The sequence below is a fragment of the Neovison vison genome, chromosome 3 (assembly GCF_020171115.1).
Source record: "Neovison vison isolate M4711 chromosome 3, ASM_NN_V1, whole genome shotgun sequence".
Taxonomy (NCBI): domain Eukaryota; kingdom Metazoa; phylum Chordata; class Mammalia; order Carnivora; family Mustelidae; genus Neogale; species Neogale vison.
This window is the reverse complement of record NC_058093.1, coordinates 209,798,211-209,820,932: the sequence shown is the minus strand read 5'-3', so window position 1 is coordinate 209,820,932 and position 22,722 is coordinate 209,798,211. Positions and strand designations below refer to the sequence as shown.

Here is a 22,722-nt window from a genome sequence, read left to right as displayed (position 1 = left end):
AGCCCGCAGAGGGCAGGCTTCTCAGCACAGCTCCTTATATAGGAAACCTTCATCAGGAGGCTTTTATGGTCCCTCAAAGGCACGGTTTCTGAGCCTTTCCTGCGAAACAGCCTCTATGTCCCTGCAGCGTCCTATCCTAGAAGGAGAATGAAACAGAAGAGGGCACGGGGTGCGCCAAGTGCCTCTTTTGTCACGATGCTAAACGCAGAGGCTGTGTTTTGAGGAACACTGCCATTCCTCATCTCCATGCCAGGGAAAGCCTTTCCAAGTGGGCAGCTCAGGACTGGAGAGACCCAGGGACAGAGCAGGCCTGCCCACCGGGAATGTGGGAGGATCTCTGGACTGTGTGTCAAGGGCAGCAAGGCGGAGACCCCCGGGAAAAGGCTGGGCCTGGGGCAAGAGCTGCAGAAACCATGCGGGACATTCTTTGCTGGGGTTTCTTCTCAGGGAACTGTAGGCCAGGAAAGGAGAAAGGCCTCCAGGGTAATGTTTCCTAAGAGGAAAATCACAAATCTGAGTAGGAGAACAGTTGTCTCCTAGCATCTTAGGAGACAAATCATGCTCCCCCTTATTCTAGTAGTGGCACCCCAATTTCCTCTGGGGAGTGCCGTTGTCCCGACCCCATCTGTGTGATTGGGTTTATCCTTCTGAGCCTGTCAGACCCGGTGTGTGGCCCCACATGTCACATCCTCACCCCTGGGTCCCGGAGACCACGTAGCCCCAGGATTTCCTGCTCGGGGAGCTGGCATTTCACTTTCATGTGGGGAGGGCCCCCTAAAAAGACGCTAACTCAGAGGGAAGCAGGACCGAGAGCGAGGAGTACAGATTCCTGTCTACCTCACTTGAGGGCCTGTCCCCAGCAGTGCCTGCAGTGAGAGCCACCCCCTTGGCTCCCAGCCACCTGGGTCAGGGGTCCCTCCTGATAACCCCGGTGACATTAGGAACCAAAGACGTAGTCCACTAGTGCCATGTATCATCAGGTCTGGGTTTCAAATAGTTTTGTGGGGTTTTGCGTGATTTTTTTTTTTTTTTTTTTTAAGCGATAAGCATGGGTTGAAGACCTCCAGAACTTCAGGTTCTTAAAGTTTTGGGTCCCTTGGGGCTCATTCAGGACCTATAACTTAAACAAAACAAAACAAAACATGGGGACATCTGGGTGGCTCAGTCGGTTAAGTGTCTGTCATCGTCTCAGGTCATGATCTCAGGGTCCTGGGATCGAGCCCATTAGTTAAACAAAGACTTCAAAGTGATTATATCTGGGGCGCCTGGGTGGCTCAGTGGGTTAAAGCCTCTGCCTTTGGCTCAGGTCATGATCTCAGGGTCCTGGGATCAAGCCCCGCATCGGGCTCTCTGCTCAGCCGGGAGCCTGCTTCCCCCACTCTCTCTTTCTGTCTGCCTCTCTGCCTACTTCTGATCTGTCAAATAAATAAATAAAATCTTTAATAAATAAATAAATAAATAAATAATAAAAGTGATTATATCTGTTAGCAGAGCACTTCTGGCTGAGTTTTGCTTATATATAGAAGTTTTGCTTGTTTGGAACAGGAAAGAGGCACAAGGAGGCATTACCCGAATGAAAAGTAGCTCTTGGGATTGGTTTATTACAGAGGAGAGGAGCTGAAAGACCCAGTGTGTGTGTGTGTTGCTCGCCCTCCGAGGCTCCTCCACCTCTCCTGCCTTCGGGGCATCCCACTGGGCAGCCCCCATCTCACGGGCCCCGTCAGCTCCTTCCTCCCCGCTGGGTGCCACACCCGAGCACAGGTGCCCGCGGTGTCCAAGTGTGTGTGGTTTAGAACAGAAGCGTCTTCAAAATTATCATTCGAGAGGGAATGGTTGGGTCAAGAGCCAGCTGGGTCCCTGCGGTTGGCCTCCCTAACCGCACGTGAACCCCCGTCTGGAGTGTGACCTGTGAGGAGCCGGCCCTTCCGTGTCACCCAGCAGTTGGAGCATGTATGAGCCGGTGTAGATGAGCAGCTGTCCAGTCACCTGGGCGGCATGGGACACGAGTCGCAGCAGGCTCCTGCAAGGAAGGGAGCAAGGGCGCACATCAGGCCGGGTGTTCTGGGCCAGCCAGGGGCAGACGCGCTGGACTCCTCACCACTCCCCAAACATGGGCTCAGAGCAGACCCTGCTTGCGTGTGGTTGCTTTAGGGAACCACTCCCAGCCCCCCAGGGCTGGCTAATGGGCAGATGCTGACGCAGGAGGCCTGGAACCACCTTTCCTCCAGCCACTTCCAAACGTGGCCTGTTGTGCAGTAATTAGGAAGCACGGGGAAGGCGCACGGTGTGTCCTGTCCTTTGGCTGCTTGCTTACTCTGGCCACCTTGGGTGGGTATGGGGGGCTTGTTATTAAAATCAGGCAAGTCAGGTGTGGAAGGAAAACCAGGCTGGAGGAGAGTGACCCTGTGACCCAGACTGCTTAGGGGAGCTGGGACAACCCACCTGAACCCTGCTCTGGCCCTAAGGCTGAGCCTGGCCTTCCTGTTATTCCAGGCTAAAAAAGCGGCTTTAACTCAAATTCTTATTCTCTACCGAGTCTAAAGCAAAAGGATTTCCTTCCAGTGTTAAAGGTCTGTCATTTCTCAAGGCCTGGGCATCAGCCACGCTGGTTGGGAGAGCCCCAGCCCCTGGGGTCCCATGACAGGACCCTGGTGTGATGCTTTCAATGTGGGGATCTTGATGACTCCTGTGGCTCCTTGTGGGACCATCGGATCTCAGATGGTAAGAATTAGGGATAAGGAGGCCTCTCAAGAAAGAGTTTGCTGAGGCAGGATTTGGGGTGAGGTTTACTTTCCTCATTATACTTTTCTAAGTTGGTATTAACTCTCCTGTCTCACTTTAGAAAAATCAATCAATCAAGCTCTTTTCTCCCATCTCAGGAGGGAGGAGGAAGTTCTCCTGGGAGTCAAGATTTCAACACGGGGACAGCCACAGTTGTCTGGGGCTGATGGGTCCTGATGGGTCTGAGTGGGAAACAGAGGCCACCCAGAAGCCATTGCGGAGCCTATTCTGTGCTCATCAGGGGAGACCAGCCCCATTTCCAGAGCATTTCCTGCCCTGCGCTAGGGCTCAGGGATGACAGGGCCTGTGGAGAGAAGTTCTCCTGCCCTTGGAGAAGCAGGGGCCCCTGCCCTGAACGGCTGTGCCAGGACTTTTTAGATTAGCTTCAAAGACCTTCTGCCACTGTCAGTCTCTCCCCTTCATCCATCCCTCCACAGGAATTAGGTATTTACAGGATCAATCTGACTTTACTAGAAGACAGAAGGAGGTGTGTTTAGAGCCAATCCATTAATAAAGAACTTGGAAGCAGCCTTGTCATTTTAAAGACGTTAGAACTAAGGCTCAGAGAGGTTAAGCTGCGTGTTAAAGGTCCCACAGCTGGTGGCTCACAGGCAAGACTGGGAGGGAGGGCAGGGGACCCTCCGTTCAGGGCTTGGGGGATGGGCTGTCCAGTCACAACCACAGAGCATTCCTGGGGAATACACAGAACGTGCTCAGACCAATCCCTCGTTTTTTAAAGACATTTGGTTCTTCTCTATACTTATTATTTAGTTTCTGTTTCCATGTTGTATTTAGTGGTCTCTGAAGGACCAAAAAAAAAAAAAAAAAAAAATTGGCTCAATATTCTGTCCCCTGACTGAAGTCTGTGGCATAAACTACCAGAGGGCAACATGAATTAGTGAAGATCAGGTCAGGGCCTCCATGGGGCTGGGCATGGCAGGGCAGAGCAGTGAGTTGGGGACGGGTCTCCCCCCCCCCCCAGGCAGCGCCCATGCAGCTCCCAGACCCCTAGCCGCCCCCCGAAGTGTTACCTCAGCAGGGCCTTGACTCCTGTACACCGGATGTCGTAGGACACTGAGTACATCTCATACATCGTGGCCTTCACGTTGAGGCAGCCAATGACATCCTTGGGGTTCAGCTTGTACAAGTCGAAGGTGACCCTTGCTATCCCTGCTTTCTTTGGCTGCTGGCGAGCTGAGATGTAGTTGCCACTCTAGAACCAAGGAAGGAGGGAGGGACTTCAGGAACATCGCCAGCTGTGACGTGTGCATCCCATAATTCTAGGTTTTGCCCATCTTGACTTGCTGGCTTCCAATCTGTTGGTGACTGAGCTGCTAATTACTTGAGGCATGTTTCTGGCAGATCAGTATGCCCCCACTGCTCCCGTGTCCTAACCCGTAAGAAACGATCCTTCCCTAAGCTACTTTCACAGTTTAGTGACTCGGGGTCAGTGTGGTTTGGCTCCGGGGCCCGGACTCTAGGATGACTGCACTATTGACATGAGGTACAGAGCACACTCGGCCTGGTCCCTTAGGCTCACCCGTGGTGACTTGATCGATGGGGACAATCTCATGAGTATAGCACAGTCTTCTCAAAGAGGAGTGGACAGCTATTTCCATTTCACAAGAGGCTGCCAGGCAGGCAGTGACTAAAGCAAGGGGCATGGCATCTGGGGAGCTCAGTCCATGAAGCCTCTGCCCTTCGGCTCAGTTCACGATCCCGGGGTCCTGGGATCAAGCCCCGCATCAGGCCCCTTGCTCGGCAGGAAACCTGCTTCTCCCTCTCCCACTCCCTCTGCTTGTATTCCCTCTCTCGCTGTGTCTCTCTGTGTCAAACTAATAAATAAAATCTTTAAAAATAAATAAATTAAGCAAGGGACAGGGCGAGAACTTCCCAGGGCTGCCTCTGCTTTCTAGCTATCGCCCGGGACGAATGCGGACGGACCTCCTGGGGACACAGAAAGCTGTCTGGTTCCAATTGCCATGGAGGTCATCGTGAAACATCAGTAGACCCTTCAGGTCAGGGGAGAAAGCCAGAGACCACTGTCAGTCCCCAGGTTTACAAAGAGCCCTGGAACGTCTTCCACACAGAAAGCTTTGCAAACAGCAAGAACGGATGGACGCTGTGCCAGGGGCGACTCTCCCCAGGGCTGGCTCCGCGCAGGGATCCTGCAGGATCCAGGATTCAAAAGTACACAATCAATCCAGTTACTACGTCTCAGGAACCTTGGGGTTTGGGAGGAGTTGAGGCTGGAAATGTTAAATTCACCAATGACAACAATGACTCTAGGTGAAGGTAAAACATAAATTTCCCAGAAGTACCCACTTCTTGGTAGAACCACTCTTCTCTCCTCCACACAGGACATACACAACAAGTTGTTTAATGCACGAGGGGTCCAGCTGCCTCTTTAGGGGGTACTACCTGTCCAGCAATTAGGAAACATTATTATTTCTTAAGTAATGTGGAGCCCAATGGGGACTTGAAGTCATGACCCCGAGATCAAGACCTGAGCTGAGATCAAGAGTGGGACTCTTAACTAACTGAGCTACCCAGGCACTCCTAGGAAACATATTTTTTAAAAATTAAGATTATAGAATGAGGGGTGCACAGGTAGCTCAGTGGGTTAAGCATCTGCCTTCAGCTCCGGTCATGATCCTGGGGTCCCGGGATCGAGTCCCACTTGGGGCTTCTTGCTCATTTTGGAATCTGCTTCTCCCTCTGCCTCTGCCTGCTGCTCCCCACCGCTTGTGCTTGCTCTCTGTCAAATAAATAAAATCTTAAAAAAAAAAAAAAAAAAAGATTACGGAATGAGAAGGAGGGTTTTACCTAAAATCTGCCCCCTGTTCTTTCTCACTGCTTCATGTTCCTTTCTGATATACAGAAGCTTGTATCTTATTCCCCCTAAATGTCTTCCTTGAGTTTTGGTCTTAAATCAAAATCAGCCCTCACAGGCTCCACGGGGACAAGGATTTCTCTGACCTGCTGGCTAAGGAAGAAGAAAGGATCGCCAGGCAGCCTGGTCCTTCCGCGCCCTCCCAGGCCTCCCCGCGCTCGGACTGAAGACGGGCGACCCCTGGTGGCTATTTCTTGGGGTGGCCGTTCTCGTTAGAGTGAAATACAATTGGCTTCACGGATATGGAAAAAAAAAAAAATAATACGCACCTACAAGGTGGGTATAAAAAATACGCACCTACAAGGCTCTTATAATCACCTTGAAGGTGCCCATTTCCACTAGAGGGAAGAAGGTTGAAAGGCCTAAGTCAAGAGACGACACGGGTCCCAAGTCACTTGTCAAGCAGGCTGTTGGGAGCTGCAAGGCCTCTTGCGGAGCTGCAAGGCCTCTTGCCCCCTTGGACACACCGCCCCACAGGATTATTTGCACCCACAGCCTCTCAGCGCCCTGCTCTCCAGCTCAGTCTCCTGGCGCCCACCCAAGCAGAAGGCCCACTCCCCCAGTGTCTGTTATAAAAACAAACAGAAAAACCGCCCTTCCCTTCTTAGCTAGTTTCCTGTTGCTCTTGTAACAAATGACTACAAACTCAGTGGCTTGAAACAACGGAGATTTAGACCAGAACAATCTGGAGGTCAGCAGTCCAGTGAGCTGGCAGAGCTGTTCCTTCTGTAGCTTCCAGGGGAGACGGGGCCCCCTCTCCTTCTCCAGGTTCTTGGCTGCTAACATCTCCCCTCCTCTTTCCCTGTGTCTGGCCCTCACTCTGACCCTTCTGTCCCTCTGTAAGAACCCCGTGATGACACTGGTTACCGGGTTACCCAGGCCCATTTCCCCAGCTCAAGATCCTTAACTTATCCATACCTGCTAGGTCCATTTGCCAAGTAAAGTAACACCTTCACGGACTCCAGGGTTTAGGCTGTGGGCATCTCGGGAGGCTGTTATTCTGCCCACAACATCTTTCTCCAACAAAAAGGCGCAAGATGGCCTTTTATTTTATTTTAAAGATTATTTATTTATTTATTTGTCATAGAGAGAGAAGCGAGAGCAAGCACAGGCAGACAGAGTGGCAGGCAGAGGCAGAGGGAGAAGCAGGCTCCCCGCCAAGCAAGGAGCCCGATGTGGGACTCGATCCCAGGACGCTGGGATCATGACCTGAGCCGAAGGCAGCCGCTTAACGAACTGAGCCACCCAGGCGTCCCGCAAGATGGCCTTTTAAAAGATTTGTCTAATTCACCCTATGCTCTTCCAATCCTGCAATAACCCTCTCACCCTAGTTGTGGCCACAAAAATGTCTTCGGACACTGTCAAATGCCTCTCAAGGGGTAAGACTGCCCCCCATCCCCCCCGGTTGAGAACCTCTGCTTGATGGAGATCTACAGGTCTACTGAAATTCACATAAACAAAAGCTATTGTGGGGTCATCATTCATTCTGAAGAGTGTAAAGGGGTCCTGAGGTCAAAAAGCTTTAAGATCCCTTGCTTAATGGGTTATTCTGATATTTTCACTGAACAGAGGTGATGAGATTAATCCATCGAGATGCCTGGAGCTGTACGTCTTGCATTGTCACAGCTGAAGACTATTTTATTCAAGGAAGAGACCCTAGAGTATTAATTTATGTGTACTGACATAGAAGCCCAAGGCCGGGGTTCTGCGGGCAGGGTGTATGTCTAGGAGAGGACTGCCGGGGTCGTAGATGGTGCTTCAGTTCTATGGGGTAAAGGGACACTGTTTTCACTGCTGGTGGGAGTGGAAAGGGTTCATTGCTCCATAGCTTAAAAAATTGGAAAAGCCTCAGAATACCAAATCTAATGGTATAAAACAGTATCCTATTATGGTCTTAACTTATGTTTTCCTAATCACCAATAAGGTTGAAGATTTTTTTTCCCTAGATTTTATTGTCCATTCTGCAGATACCGGTCCCTGTCTTTGGCGCATTTTTCTACCAGATCGTTCATTGTTTCCATAACTGGTTTCTGGGACATTCCTACATTTATCAAATACTAATCCTTTGTTGGATTCTGTCGAAAACACATTCTACCCACTTGGGGCTTATTGTTTTACATTTATAGTATCTTTTGATGAATAAAATTCTTTTTTTTTTTTTTTTAAAGATTTTTTTTTTATTTATTTATTTGAGAGAGAGAGACAGTGAGAGAGAGCATGAGCGAGGAGAAGGTCAGAGAGCGAAGCAGACTCCCCATGGAGCTGGGAGCCTGATGTGGGACTCGATCCCGGGACTCCAGGATCACGCCCTGAGCCGGAGGCAGTCGTCCAACCAACTGCGCCACCCAGGCGTCCCTGATGAATAAAATTCTTAATGAAATGTATCATTTGAAAAGTGATTTATGCATTGTCTTTTTTAAAAAAAAATCCTAAGAATGTCAAACATCTCTGAGACCCTCTCAGTCCTGTCTCCAACTTCCTTAATGGTTTTCACCTCTACCTTCTTGTGCTGCATCACAGAACCTTCTTAAGTGGTCTCTTCAGTGCTGCCTGTCTCCATTGACTTTAACTGCATTTCCAGAAATTCTATCTGAGTCTTTGAAGTCTACCTAGTCCTGATTACCTCTTGTCCCGTCTAACTTTTGAATAGCTTTGGATGTTTTAAATACACTTATTTTATTGATTGATTGGTTGATTGATTATTTATTTATTTGACCGAGAGAGAGAGAGAGAGAGAGAGAGAGAGAAGCGTGTACAAGCAGGGGGAGCAGCAGGCAGTGGGAGAGAGAGAGAGAGAGAGAGAGAGAGAAGCGTGTACAAGCAGGGGGAGCAGCAGGCAGTGGGAGAGGGAAAAGCAGGCTCCCTGATGAGCAGGGAGTCCGACACAGGACTCAATACCAGGGCCCTGAGATCACAACCAGAGCCAAAGGCAGATGGTTAACTGACTAAGCTACCCAGGAGCCCAAAATACACTTATTTTATACTCTGCCTGGTGATTCCAACATCTGATGTCTTTGGAGGTCCGACTTCATTATTTCTGCTTACTCTCACAGAAGTGCCTTAAGTCCTTACATTCTATGATTTGACTGTGAACTCACATTTGTTGGAATTTTAGGAATGATACCCAGATCAATGCTCATTCTGAGACTATTTGCTCCTACTGGTACATGGGGACGCAATCAACTCCAGGACTCTGGGGCTGGATGGAGGGACCAGATATGAACAAAGAAAACTCAATGAATACGTTCCTTTTATTGATGCTTCCTTCCCCGGGGCTCTGGAAACTAAACTCTTGGCTTGGATGTTTTTGGAATCAAGAGTCCTTAAAACCTCATGAAGGCAGCTTGTGTACACGGATTCTTAGGAGAGACTAAGATTCTCTGCTTTATGTGGGCATCTCTAATCTGGCCCCTTACCCTGTGTCAGCCCAAAGCTTTGTCTCCTGTCCTGCCGGGACCTGTCAAGATTGCAGTCCTCAGTCACTGCAGCGAGTGGGTGGGCACAGGTGAGATGCTCGCAGGTAAGCTGCTTCTCTAGATTCTGGCTCCCATAAAAGTTTTGGCCTCTGAGGATTTTCCTTTGTTGAAGGTCAGTAAGCATATAAAATATGTTTTAATATTTTGCTTTACACTTTTGGGTGTAAAGTCCTGATTATCCAAGAGATATATAATCTGTAGTTTTCCTGGATATGGAAACCTTTATTCAACTTTTTTACCTTTCTAACTCACTGTAAATTCATACACACACACACACACACACACACACACACACACCCCTACTCAACTGCATTGGCTAAAGGAATGGTCACATCTGCGTACTTTAACAGGATCTGTGGGTACTTATTGGCCTAAACCTGTTCCTCAGAATTATTTGCTTTAAAGCTAGTGCAGCCACTCTGGAGAACAGTATGGAGGTTCCTCAAAAAGTTGAAAATAGAGCTACCCTCCAACCCAGCAATTGCACTACTGGGTATTTAGCCAAAGATACAAATGTAGTAATTGGAAGGGGCACCTCACCCCAATGTTTATAACAGCAATGTCGACAAGAGCCAAACTATGGAAAGAGCCTAGGTATCCGTCAACAGATGAACAAATAAAGAAGATGTGCTAGAGGGGCGCCTGGGTGGCTCAGTGGGTTGGGCCGCTGCCTTCGGCTCAGGTCATGATCTCAGGGTCCTGGGATCGAGTCCCGCATCGGGCTCTCTGCTCGGCGGGGAGCCTGCTTCCCTCTCTCTCTCTCTCTCTGCCAGCCTCTCTGCCTACCTGTGATCTCTCTCTGTCAAATAAATAAATAAAATCTTTAAAAAAAAAAAAAAAGAAGATATGCTAGAGATATACAGTGGAATACTATGCAGCTATCAAAAATGAAATCTTGCCATTTGCAACGATGTGGACAGAACTAGAGGGTATTATGCTGAGCAAAATAAGTCAAAGAAAGACAATTATCATATGATCTTGCTCATATGTGTAATTTAAGAAACAAAACAGAATCATAGGAGAAGGGAGGGAAAAATAAGGCAAAATCAGTGAGGGAGACAAATCCTAAGAGGCTCTTAATCATAGGAAACAAACTGAGGGCTGCTGGAGGGGCGGTAGGTGGAGGATGGGGTAACTGGGTGATGGGCATTGAGGAGGGCACTGATGTAATGAGCTCTGGGTGTTTATATGACTGATGAATCACTGAACTCTGCCTCTGAAACTAATAATACACTATATGTTTTTTAACTGAACTTATATTTTAAAAAATGATTTGCTTCAAATCATATAGCTTAGGCTCACTCACTAAGATGCTAAATTTCCTAGAAATACTTTGAAGCAACCGGTTAAAGTTTGCAGACCTGGTTATTAGGGGAAGCAAAGTATATATTTAGAAAGAGGGCAAGTCAACACCAAACCAGGGAACGCATTTTGTGGGTAAAAAGTCTACCCTGGGTGGCTCAGTGGGTTAGAGCCTCTGCCTTCGGCTCGGGTCATGATCCCAGGGTCCTGGGATCGAGCCCCGAGTCGGGCTCTACGCTCAGCGGGGAGCCTGCTTCCTCCTCTCTCTCTCTCTCTGCCTACTTGTGATCCGTCTGTCAAATAAATAAATAAAATCTTAGAAAAAAAAAAAAAAGTAAAAAGTCTACCCAGTAGCTGTTTGGATAAGTGTTTTACTTACCGGTGTCCACTTCTGCCCTTTCTCCAGGATCATGAAATGCGTGTTGTCTTCTAAGGTCTGAAAGAACTCTTCCGTATCCACCACGGTCCCGTCTTCCTCCAGCACCAAACTGACCAGTCCGCTGGTGATAACCAAGGCTTCCAGGGTCTGCACTGGCAATGCATCAGAGACATGGAAGAAAGCAGGAGATTCTGTTCTGAGCCCTCGGAGCCACTCTTTAAGTTATAGTTTCCAAAGTCCTCTCTGAACTTGCTAAAATTTCAATGGTAAAGATCTCCCTTAACTGGGGTGTAGGACTTAGTCTTTGCTTGGAAAAAGAGAATTTCAGGTTTCTTTTTTTTAATTTTTTTAAATTAACATTTAATGTATTATTAGCCCCAGGGGTACAGGTCTGTGAATCGTCAGAATTTTAGATTTCTAGTGGCTCTCTCTTCTTCAGAGATTTCAATGGCATGAGACAAATTAAGACATTGAGTCATTCAGCTTCTATAATTACTGATTTTGGCAAATAAAATGAATAAGGCAGCAATACAAGAGAGAGCCATCTTTCTTGCTATAAGGTCTGAGTGTGGGATGCTCATTTATTTCCGTGGGTGTCTTTGTCTGGGTTATGCCTCCAACCCAACTCCACAGACTCCGGATTCTTCCTTTTTTGGTGATCTAGGACACTGTTTTAGATTAAAGACTATTCTTTCCTGGGACTTAAAACCAAAAACAGATTTCCAAAGCCCGCTGTTTCCCTGTATTCTCCCTTGTCAACGAAGTCAGGCTACATTATCAGTTTTAAGGCCTTTGTTTCTGCAGCTAAATCTTTTATGGTCCAGAGAAGTGCTAATGTTCCCCTTCATTATTTTCTTCTCCCCTTGGGGTCTCTGAGGCCATGACATTTCTGTCTTGGCACTGGCTTAGTACCCAAGATCAGAGCCCCGTGTGCAGTCAGGGGCCTTCCTGTGAGCGGTCGGGAGGCACTGTGCTTCCTTGCACCTTGCTGAGAAGGTCCTTCAGACCGGTGGCCATCACCCCTCGCCGGCTGCTTCTGTCGTGGTTGGAGACCCGGAAAGGGCGAGCCGAGTGCATCAGGGGGGTTAGTAGGACTCTCTTGGTCTGTGATCCCATAAACCTCAGGGGCCTGGAAATGGAGGAGAAAAGTAAAAATATCGTAGATGTAACCTTCAAAAGAGTCTTTTAAGAGAGGATTGTGGGGCATCTGGGTGCCTCAGTGGGTTAAGCCTCTGCCTTCAGCTCAGGTCATGATCCCAGGATCCTGGGATGGAGCCCCGAGTTGGGATCTCTGCTCAGAAGGGAGCCTACTTTCCCCTCTCTCTCTGCCTGCCTCTCTGCCTACTTGCGATCTCTCTCTCTGTGAAGTAAATAAATAAAATCTTTAAGAAACATATAGAGAGGTTTGAAGTACACAAAATTAAAACAGTTTTCATATTTGCATCTGAAAGAAAGAAAATCAATACTTAGAAATTATTGAAAATTTTATATATATACATATATATCCTGACATCCAAAAAAATAAATGAGTAATAGATATATCATTAAAAAACACAACCATTATATTATTATACTCATTTTACTAGAACATTCAAAGTCCCTGTAGTAACTATTTGAGAAAAGAAACTCAAACAAGAAATAAGAATTCTATTCTGCAAACATGGATTTTACGGCTGAAAAAATCTTAAAAAAAAAGAAAAGGAAAGAAAAAGATTTCCAGAGGCTATGCAGTGACCAAGCAGAGTCAAAGAATTAGTTATAGGGGTGCCCGGGAGGTTCAGTGGGTTAAAGCTTCTGCCTTGGGCTTGGGTCATAATCCTGGGGTCCTGGGGTCAAGCCTCTCTTCGGCCTCTCTGCTCAGCGGGGAGCCTGCTTACCCCCCCCCCAACCCCGCCACCGCCTGCCTCTCTGCCTGCTTGTGATCTCTGTCTGTCTGTCAAATAAATAAATAAATAAATCTTTGATGGAAAAAAAAAAAAGAATTAGGCACACACACACACATAGAAAAGTTACTTATTGTACGGTTAAGACTAAGCCAGGGATGGTCACTAAAGCAATAAACTCATTTGTAAAAATTAACTTATAATAAATGAGGAATAGGGGCACCTGGGTGGCTCAGTTGGTTAAGTGTCTGTCTTCAGCTTGGGTCATGATCTCAGGGTCCTGGGATCAAGCCCCGCCTCAGGCTCCCTGCTCAGTGGGGACCCTGCTTCTCCCTCCACCTGCCATTCCCCCTGCTTGTACTCTCTCTGACAAAGAAATAAATAAACAAAAACTTAAAAAAAAAAAAAAGAATAAGCAAGGAACAACAGAACACTTTAACAATTGTGGTTGGAATAACAAGAAGGAAAAGAACTTTGGGCCACATATCACATGACACTTTGGAGTAAGTTCCACACTAAACAAAGAATTAATTCAAAGTTTCACTATTAAAAAAACTAACATGGAGAAGGAAAGTAACTAACAAAACCAAATCAAGACAATTTTCTCTTTTTTTCTTTCTTTTTTATTTTTAAAGATTTTATTTATTTATTTGACAGACAGATCACAAGTAGGCAGAGAGGCAGGCAGAGAGAAGGGGAAGCAGACTCCCCGCTGAGCAGAGAGCCCGATGTGGGGCTCGATCCCAGGACCTTGGGATCATGACCTGAGCCCAAGGCAGAGGCTTTAACCCACTGAGCCACCCAGGTGGCCCTCAAGACAATTTTCTGAGGAAAATAATCTCAAACCCTTGATTATAAAATTTTAGTTACCTAACAAATAGTCTCTCTCTCTCTCTCTCTCTATATATATATATATATATAAATATATAGTGTATAAATAATTGGGAATAAATGAGAAGCTCACAGCTTTGGTAGTTATTTAACAAACACTTTTGTTGTTTAAGATTTAATTTTTAAGTCATCTCTACACCCAACGTGGGACTCGAACCTACAACCCCGAGATCAAAAGTTGCAGGCTCCACTGACTAAGCCGGCCAGGCACCCTGACATTTGCTTTGTAAATATTACTTGCTTACTCCTCAGAAAACTCTATGATATAGTCCTTTCTCAACTTGCAGATGAGGGAAATCAGGCCAGAGAGCTGCCCCAGAGCTGGGAGGAGCCAGAGGGGGGATTAGGACCCAGCCGCCTGTTCTTGACCTCATGAAGTTTATCTAGATGCCGCACACCAAAGAGTAAGACAAGTTTGCGTATTTGGGGACATAGGAGGCTTTCGATAGCAATTAAAGAAATGCAAAGCCACCTTTGACATACTACCCCATGCTTTTAAACAAACATGCAAGAATTTATTTAAAAATAACTCCATGAGGGGAAACAGATGCATCTTGCTGTGGCACTAGGTGTGGCTTCGGTCTCTTTGGAGATCAGTCTAGCAACGTGTAGTTTCCACCCAGCACTAGGGGCTGTTTTATATTTAGGAATATATCCATAAAGAAATTATTTAAAAGAATATAAACAGGGCACCTGGGAAAAAGAATATAAACAGTGGCTTAGTCAATTAAGCGTCTGCCTTTGGCTCAGGTCCTGGGATTGGGCACTGCATTGGACTCCCTGCTCAATGGGGAGTCTGCTTCGCCCTCTCCCACTCCCCCTGCTCATGTTCTCTCTCTCAAATAAATACAATCTTAAAAAAAAAAAAAAAAGAATAGTAATGTAAGGAATGTGTCAGGTGGGTCTTGCCTCATGTCAGGTGCTGGGATAAGTGACACATGACCTCATTTAATCTCCACAGCCCCTGGGGTAACAGCATGTATGGTTTCGCTCTCCCCAAACCTGAACGGTGCCTACCGATTTCAGGTGCTCAAAGAGCTGTTGACAATTTGGACAAATAGTCCATCTGGTGACATTCAGGAAAATGGTTTTATTTTTTAGGGCAACCTTGTAGAAGATACAAAGTGAGGACATCACTGTTTTCTTTCTTTCTTTCTTTTTTTTTTTTTTAAAGATTTTATTTATTTATTTGACAGAGAGAGATCACAAGTAGGCAGAGAGGCCGGCAGAGAGAGAGAGGAAGCAGGCTCCCTGCTGAGCAAAGAGCCCGATGCGGGGCTCGATCCCAGGACCCTGGAATCACAACCTGAGCTGAAGGCAGAGGCCTCAACCCACTAAGACACCCAGGCGCTCCACATCACTGTTTTCTGACACATAGTATCTTGTCTAGATTAACCCCATGAAGGCTAAAACTCGAGAGAATTCTGTACTTTTTGTGAATGCCTATTGCCTAGGATTAATACTTTATTTTATACATATACACACACATACATTCATAGCTACACATATGTTATTTATTTATCTATGCTTTATTTTCCCAAACAGTCGTCTTTGTTGTATCTCCCATAATACCTAGACTAGCACTACACAATATATGCTTTAAATAGTATGTGGTCTAACTTGAAACTCTACAAATGGACGTAGTGAAAAGTTCAGTGATATACCGAGTTATTTTCTATATGAAAACCCGGTAGTATAGCAATGAGCCAGCTCTCAAAATTTGTCCAAAATTTGTCAGGTTAAGTTCATGCTTGTAGAATGATCAGCTAGTTTCAGCAAGGTTTCCATAATAGCCAGCATGTTATCCCTGTGCCCTGACCATGAACTGGTGTTCTAGGAGTCAGGCCTGGATTGTCAGCTCAGATCTGATGCGTCTGTTAGTGTGTCCTCACTGGTCACATCCAAGCACTCGCTAGGGCCAGCTTGTGCTAACTCTTAATGTATTACTAATTACCAGCATAACTTTACAGGGAAAGCATCACCCCATTTCTCAGATGGGAAAACTGAGGCTCAGAGTGTTTTCTCAAGGTCACTCAGTTAAGAAGGAAAAGACAGTTCCTTTCCCTTCCAGGCTGGCAGAGTCCATGCATTTTCTCTTCCTAGTGAGGCAACTGCAAAGGGACTGTGGTGCCCCATTAGACTGAGCAGAGACCCGACGAGTGCATCAAGCCTTGAACTCACACAGCAGTGAGACCAGCAGACGGCCTCTGAACTTTGGCCCTGATTACAAGAAGTTACACCAGGTTCTTTGGTTACACAACCCCATGAACAAGATGCCTACGTTATGCTGAGCTGACGTTGCAGAGAACCCACTCACAGTTCCATCTCCAGTGATCTGGTGGACTGGGCAGTGAGGATTTTCCATATTATGCTTTACATTTAGGATTGGGCTTTGGTGGCAACCTACATATGGCGTCTGAAACTTACAACTCTGGGGGCCAAGTCCCTATGGGAAGAGAAGGATACTAGTTCCACTCAGTGCCCGACACTGGGCACATTAGTGCATTACTTAACAACTTGGCAAGACAGATGTGTCAGCTGAGCAAAAGGGAGGCTCAAGAGGTTAAGAAATGACTAAGGTCGGAGCTAGCAAGTGCTAGAACAGGGGTTTGAGTCCAGCTCCCATTCTTTGCACCATGGTGTCTGCCCCACATGGTGAAAACCCTCCTATGGGACAGAGCCACCCTGGAATCTCTCCCGCAAGAGCTTCTCTTCTCCCCACAAAGCAGGAATTCATTGCTATGAACCAGGAGTCCTTCTAGAATCCGTACTCACTGAGGCCAGGGTCTTTGTGTCCATTTTCTGGCTTCCCCACAGCCCCTAGGCTACTGCTGGCATATAATCTATTCACGGAGTAAAAGACAGCCTAAGACAAGATCAGAGAAATGGGAGAACAAAGTTCATGTCCTGGAATCTTAGGTCCAGGCGCTAGAGGCCAACGGCACACCTTGTGGGCACAAACAGCTTTGACCTAGTTAGTTGAGGTCTTACACCTCCTCATTGGATGCAAGCGATCACGCCTTAGTGAGCTCCTGTGCTCCAATGACATAGTGCAGCTGATCATGAAGAGTCCTTATTATCTTTTAACTTCAGACAAGGTAAGTGCTGGCAGTGATTTCTGGTCCTCCCTCTCCATGCTGCCCTCAAGATAGCCACCCTCAATTAAAAAAAGGGGGGGGGATATAGAGTCCATGTTCTTCCTCCCCATTATGTTTCCTAACCTGGTAGTGGCTCATTGTTAGAGCACACCTAAAAAAATCCTCAGAGACATGAAAATTAAATCCTGCCATTCCCTTTAAGGAACAAGAGGAATATTTGATGTATCAAATTATATAAAATTGAGACTCTCTTATGGATAATACAAAAAGTGGTTGTATGGAATTTTATGTACACTAAACTGATTTAACAATTATTGTAGGATTATTTACTTTGTTCCAGCTAAAGGAGCAGCAGGGCTAACAAGATAGCTAATTGAACAAAGCAACATACGGATCCAATTCACTCCTGGTCCTCCTATTAGGAAAATCTAGGTCACTGGCTATCAGCATAATGTCTAAAATGTGTTGCCATTCTCCCCTCAATATCTTAATATATCAAAGTCGAGATAGGAGCTCCAAGAAGCCTTGGATTAGATACATCACACGTTAGTCACCTTTTTTTTTTTTTTTAAAGATTTTATATATTTGTTTGACAGAGAGAGAGACAGCGAGAGAGGGAACACAAGCATGGGGAGTGGGAGAGGGAGAAGTAGGCTTCCCACCGAACAGGGAGCCCGATGCAGGGGCTCGATTCCACGATCCTGGGATCATGATCTGGGCCGAAGGCAGGCACTTAACGACTGAGCCACCCAGATGCCCTTTTTAAAAAAAATTGTATTTATTTATCAGAGAGAGTGGGCAAGAGTCAGAGAGAGCAAGCAGCAGGCAGAGGGAGAAGCAGGCCCCCTGCAGAGCAAGGATCCCAATGCGGGACTTGATCCCAGGATCCCAGGATCACACCCCGAACTGAAGGCAGATGCTTAAGCAACTGAGCCACCCAGCAACCCACAGTCACCCTCTAATTCCTGGGAAAGTGCAGACAAGTTATGAAGCAGGAAGGAAACAGTTCACTAAAAGGAAAAGAAAAACCAGGAAACAGGTTGTTCGAGGAAACAGATTGTTTCGGGGAAATCAAGACAAAAAGAGAAGTCAGACTTCATAGAACATTCTTAAAAACTGGGAAGGGGCATAACTCCCAGAAGTGAGGAAAACAGAGAAATCTTTGTGTTTTTCCCTGAGGGAACAGAGGAGGCTCAACTTAGTATAGGGTGGCAAATAGAGCAACGAGCCAAAGATGGACAGATGTGAGCTTTACACCAGGAAATGGAAGCCAGCCTCCACAGGGCATTAAAAAAAAGCATGTTTTTATGTTACCCAATGGACTTACGTTTCTTCCAAAAGTGGAAGGAGGAGGAAAACGGCAGGCCTGGGAACAAAGTCTTCCCCAGAGAGAAACATTTTGGGGTCAGCCGTGACGAGGTGGCTGTCAGGCCGCGTAAGTGACTCCCCAGGGAACATCCGGAGTGAAATGAATGTTTTGGTGTCTGAGTAGCCCCACGTTTTCTTGTTAGGTGGAAAGGAGGAACTCACCCGAGAGTAAGTAAGCGCAGACACGGGTAGGCAAGTCAACCAAGCACTACCACCAAAGCCTGGTGACAACAAAGACATTAGGGAGGGAAGTGGTGATGTCTAATACAGCGGTGCAGAGAAAGACAGGATTGAAAAGCGGTCATCAGGTCTGGCTGGATCTGGGTGAGCAGTAGGGACAGTGTCAGGGTCTAACTCAATGGCCACAGCTGGAGGAGTATCCCAACAGCACAGGGGCCTAGTTCCAGGCTTCACACATGGTCCTGCGCCCGGCTTCCATCTGGGCCTTGACCGACCTATTGAAATCCTTGATGCAGGAAGAGGATTCAGTGTATGTATGACCATGAAGTCTTTTGACACTTTGAAATATTATTAAAATAACAGTTTAGACCCACGGAGGAGTAAGCGTCAGTAACCAATGAGAGTTACTTGTAGAAAATGCAATTCCTTGCTTAGGTCACTAATAAGACGGTGTGAAATGTGTCCTGAAATGCCAACTATCCACAACCTAGAGATCCTTGTTCAAGCAAAGGAAAGATGTACCAAATAGCAACAAACGCAGCAATTTTGCACACAGTATAGTATCTCTCGGCTCTGTAACAACTTCAAGGTCGGTGGGAATGCTCTTGCTCCCGGACAGACACAAAGGCTGAGGAGCTTCCTCTATGACAACACACGCAGGTGTGGGCATCCTTGATGTCCAGAGCTCTGTTAAGAGACCTCAAGCTGCTTTCACCATGGCTATGACCTTGAGGGATCACAGACAATTAACAAACGAAAGACTGGATTAAGATTTTAAAATTGCTGGCCTTAAAAAAAGAGGAGTATGTAGATTAAGTTATTTCTTTGGCAGAATGCAGTCATCTACTAATGAAAGAGTTAGGGCCATCTAGGTTAAAATGAAGGAACAAGTAGGAGACAAATCCAGCAAGACTGTAACTATGTGGCCATCACCTTGTCTGTGACTCACACGGGTCTTTAGCCTGGACATGGTTCTAAAGGACAGGGAAGAGAAGTGTTTTCCTTTCAACAAGTAGTATAGATTGTTTTTCTTCCAGTTTAGTTTGGAAGCAGGTGGATTCCCCCCCCCCCCCCCCCGCCCAAAGAACTGTACAGTGTGTCTCTAACAAATGGTTACTTATTTTTAGATTTTGCCAAGCTCAGAAGGAATGTGTCTTCGAGTAGACATTTCCTTTTTTTTTTTTTTTTTTAAGATTTTATTTATTTATTTGAGAGACAGAGATCACAGGTAGGCAGAGAGAGGAGGAAGCAGGCTCCCTGCTGAGCAGAGAGCCCTATGCGGGACTTGATCCCAGGACCCTGGAATCATGACCTGAGCTGAAGGCAGAAGCTTCAACCCACTGAGCCACCCAGGTGTCCCCCTGCTTATGTTTTGATTTGCCAACATTTCACAAGCAAGTGGCTTCCATACACACTGGACCCAGTGGGAGCCTCGCACTGCTGCATTTTGGATCTGAATATCCCGTTGTAGGAAATCAGGGGGAAGGGCGGGGTCAGCCCTCATTCCACAAGCATCTCCTGCTCCAGGCAACACCAGCAAGGAATTAGTGCCTACTTACTGGTCCTTAAAACTCAGCCTGCCCCCTCCCCAGGGCTCACAAGAAGTTGCAGAATGTGTGTGTTTGCGTATTTGAGAATTGCACACCAAACTGTCAACAGGTGTTACCCCCTGGGGCGGAATTGTAAGAGGAGAAAGAGAGGAACAAAAAAGGAAAGAAACCCAAGGCTTTACCTTTATACTAGCATGCTTTAGTGAAGACGCGTGAAGCAAGTCTGTTTCTCACCCTTCCTGGTTCCTACTACTTGACTTCTGTTTTTTTGGATTTTGTTGTTGTTGTTTATTTTTAAAGAGACAGCCAATGCAGTTTAGACAGACCACATGTACATTCTGGAAGCTATTTTTCCTAACCTTGAGTGCTGCACACAGCAAATTCAGCCCTCTATAGATCACACTGATTTTTGCAAAGTGGCTCTCCCTTGCCACCCTTTCCTTTCAACCTACGCTGTCCCTCTGCCCTTTCCTACAAATGGGATCAGTCACCTTTGAAAACCTGCATTTTAAAGAACTCAAGGGCTTCTCTATCCTTTTTGAAGCACTTCGAAGATCTTCAAAGAAGCACTATCCCTTCCATTAATCTATACTTAAAAATTACTTCCATACAATATTTGGATTTTATTAACAAGGACAGAATAGGGTATGTCAGATACTGAAGTGGGAAACAAAAGCAGAAGAGACATTATTAAGTTTCCTTACTACCCACAGCTCATTGACAAGCCTTTAAAACAGGCAGAGTGACATTCCTCTAGGGACTCAACTGTTTGAATGTTAATGCTTTGCTAAGGGCAAAAGACAATCCTAGCCCAACCCCCCTTCCTCCCCTAGGATCTTATGTCTACTTTAACATACAAAAATTTCTTTGGGAACTTCCTTTAGATCTACCCCACAAGATATATGTTGGCAGTCATCCCCCAAGTATATGACCCACCCATAAACATCTGAAGGGTCTCAGGACAGAGTTTCTACTAAACAGTAATAAAGGACCTTTCCTAATAATAGTAGATAATAATAGTAGATCCTAGTCCCCTAGGGATCCAGGAAACCTTGTTTCCAAAACACCTGGAAGGCCCACACCATCCCTAAACCCCTCCCCAGTTGAAAGTATATAATGGGCCACTCCTCATGACCTTAGTGCAGCTCTTTCTGCCCACGGGTCCTGTCCCCCTGCTTTAATAAAAATCACCTTTTTGCATCAAAGACCTCTTAAGAATTCTTTCTAGGCAGTAGGCTTGGAACCCTAACGTTCTTTCCTACATCAGTATGAAGATGAACAGAAATTGGGTCCTCGCCCCCACCAGCGGGTGGCAAAGCCCCGGGAGAGCGGGGAAGGACTCCGAAGGCTTCTCTGGGCCCCTGGTCCCTCCGAGGGCAACGAGGGAGCTTTCAGATGTGGCGAGAAGGGGAGCGCTTCCCTCCAAACACATCCTTACAAGTCTGGGTGGAGTCATCAAGCAGGGGGTCACGGCGCATTCTAAGCCCAAGGGGTGCTCTCGGCTCAGTACACCTCCTCTTGGAGCTCAGAGCCCTCACTCATCTTTAGCGGTAAGTCTGGGCCATCCCAAAGCCACCGAGTGTCCCACCAGGGCCCCAGCTCCCGCTGCGATCCCGAGATACCCTAGAAGTCCTGTCCCCGCGCACCCTGAGGGCGTTGCCCGGGTTTCCCGCGACTGGGCCCTCGAGGATCTGAACGCGCGGCTGCAGCACCAGCAAGAAATTCAGCCATTCCCGCATTCACCACTGTCACCTGTTCCGTGGATGCCCGCGCAGCTCGGGAGCGCCACACCTGGCACTTGCAGCCAGCTGGAGGAGGGGAAGGACCCCTGCGCCCGGCTCCGGCTCTGCCCGCCCGCGCTGCCCAAAGGCGTGGGCACCAGAGGTGAGGCTGGGTGCGTGGGCTGGGACGCTGCCTCGGGGAGTTCCGAGTCGCGGGGACCAGGGGTGCCGGGGGACCCCGGGTGCAGGCGAGCCGAGGGGCTCACGGAGATGCCAGGCACAGGGGGCAGCAGAACGCCCAGGGCGTCGGGGGACACCGGGCGCCGGTGGGACTCAGAGCGCACGGGCGCGGGACGCTCCGGAGTGCGGGGTGCTTGAAATGCAAGGCGACGCGGGGCGCAGAGGGGACAAGGGGCCCAGGGGACTACGGCGCTCAGAGGGATACGGGGCGCGGGGGGACGTGGGGGTGCGGCGGGACGTGGGGGAGCGGGGGGACGCTCAGGCGTGGCCCTGAGCCGGGCTCGCGCCGCACTCGCCTGATGAGGGCTCCGGCGTAGTCCCGGGCGGTCTCCATCGCTGGGGTCCCCCCTCACACGCTCCGCTTCTGCCCGCCGGCGCCCTCTTAAAGCTCTGCCGCCAGCCCCGCCCCGGCCCCCGCCGGCCCGCCCAGCGCGGGGCGAGGAGCTTGGCAATGGGCTCTCCGCAGCCGAAGGTCGCGGCTTGGCCTTCTGGGAGTGCGCCCCGGTCAGTGCCACCTCGGGGCCCCCGGGAGAAACAGCTCTCGCAGACCGCTGCAGAGGACGGCACCCGGGACTCTCGACCTCCAGCTGCTCCGCGGGTCTCCGGATGGTCGTTGTTAGCCTAGGCTTGCCTTGCCGGTTCTGGGAGTTGGAGAAATTGGCGACATCGCCAGCCAGGATAGCGTGGCTTTGACTGTGAAAAGGCAGACGTGTTGTTTTCAAACCCAGGCCATGCGGGGAGAGGCCGGGGTGGGGTAGGAGATGAGGGGCGGGAGGAGTTACCCCGGGGGCCAGCTGGGTTGGCGCCGGGACTGCAGTCCACGAGGTCCCGCTCCAAGCTCGCAAGCCAGTTGGCAAGTTGAGGAGGTTCCTGCAGACACCTGGACACGTAGCCCTTCAGGTGCTTGGGGGGCTCCCTTCCTTTCAGGTTGCTTCATGGCTGTATCATGGGCATTTGGGA

General features: G+C 48.0%; 1 protein-coding gene across 1 annotated transcript; it reads right to left on the bottom strand.

Moving 5' to 3' along the window:
• Window positions 1–1,569: 1,569 nt before the first annotated feature.
• Window positions 1,570–22,152, bottom strand: CIDEA (cell death inducing DFFA like effector a). The gene is made up of 5 exons (XM_044243642.1): window positions 22,059–22,152; window positions 11,816–11,960; window positions 10,832–10,978; window positions 3,813–3,994; window positions 1,570–2,020 (listed from the first exon to the last, which is right to left on the bottom strand). Exons 1-5 carry the CDS (start codon window positions 22,094–22,096, stop codon window positions 1,873–1,875), a joined length of 660 nt encoding a protein of 219 aa, XP_044099577.1. The 5' UTR covers window positions 22,097–22,152; the 3' UTR covers window positions 1,570–1,872.
• Between the last annotated feature and the right edge of the window lie 570 nt (window positions 22,153–22,722).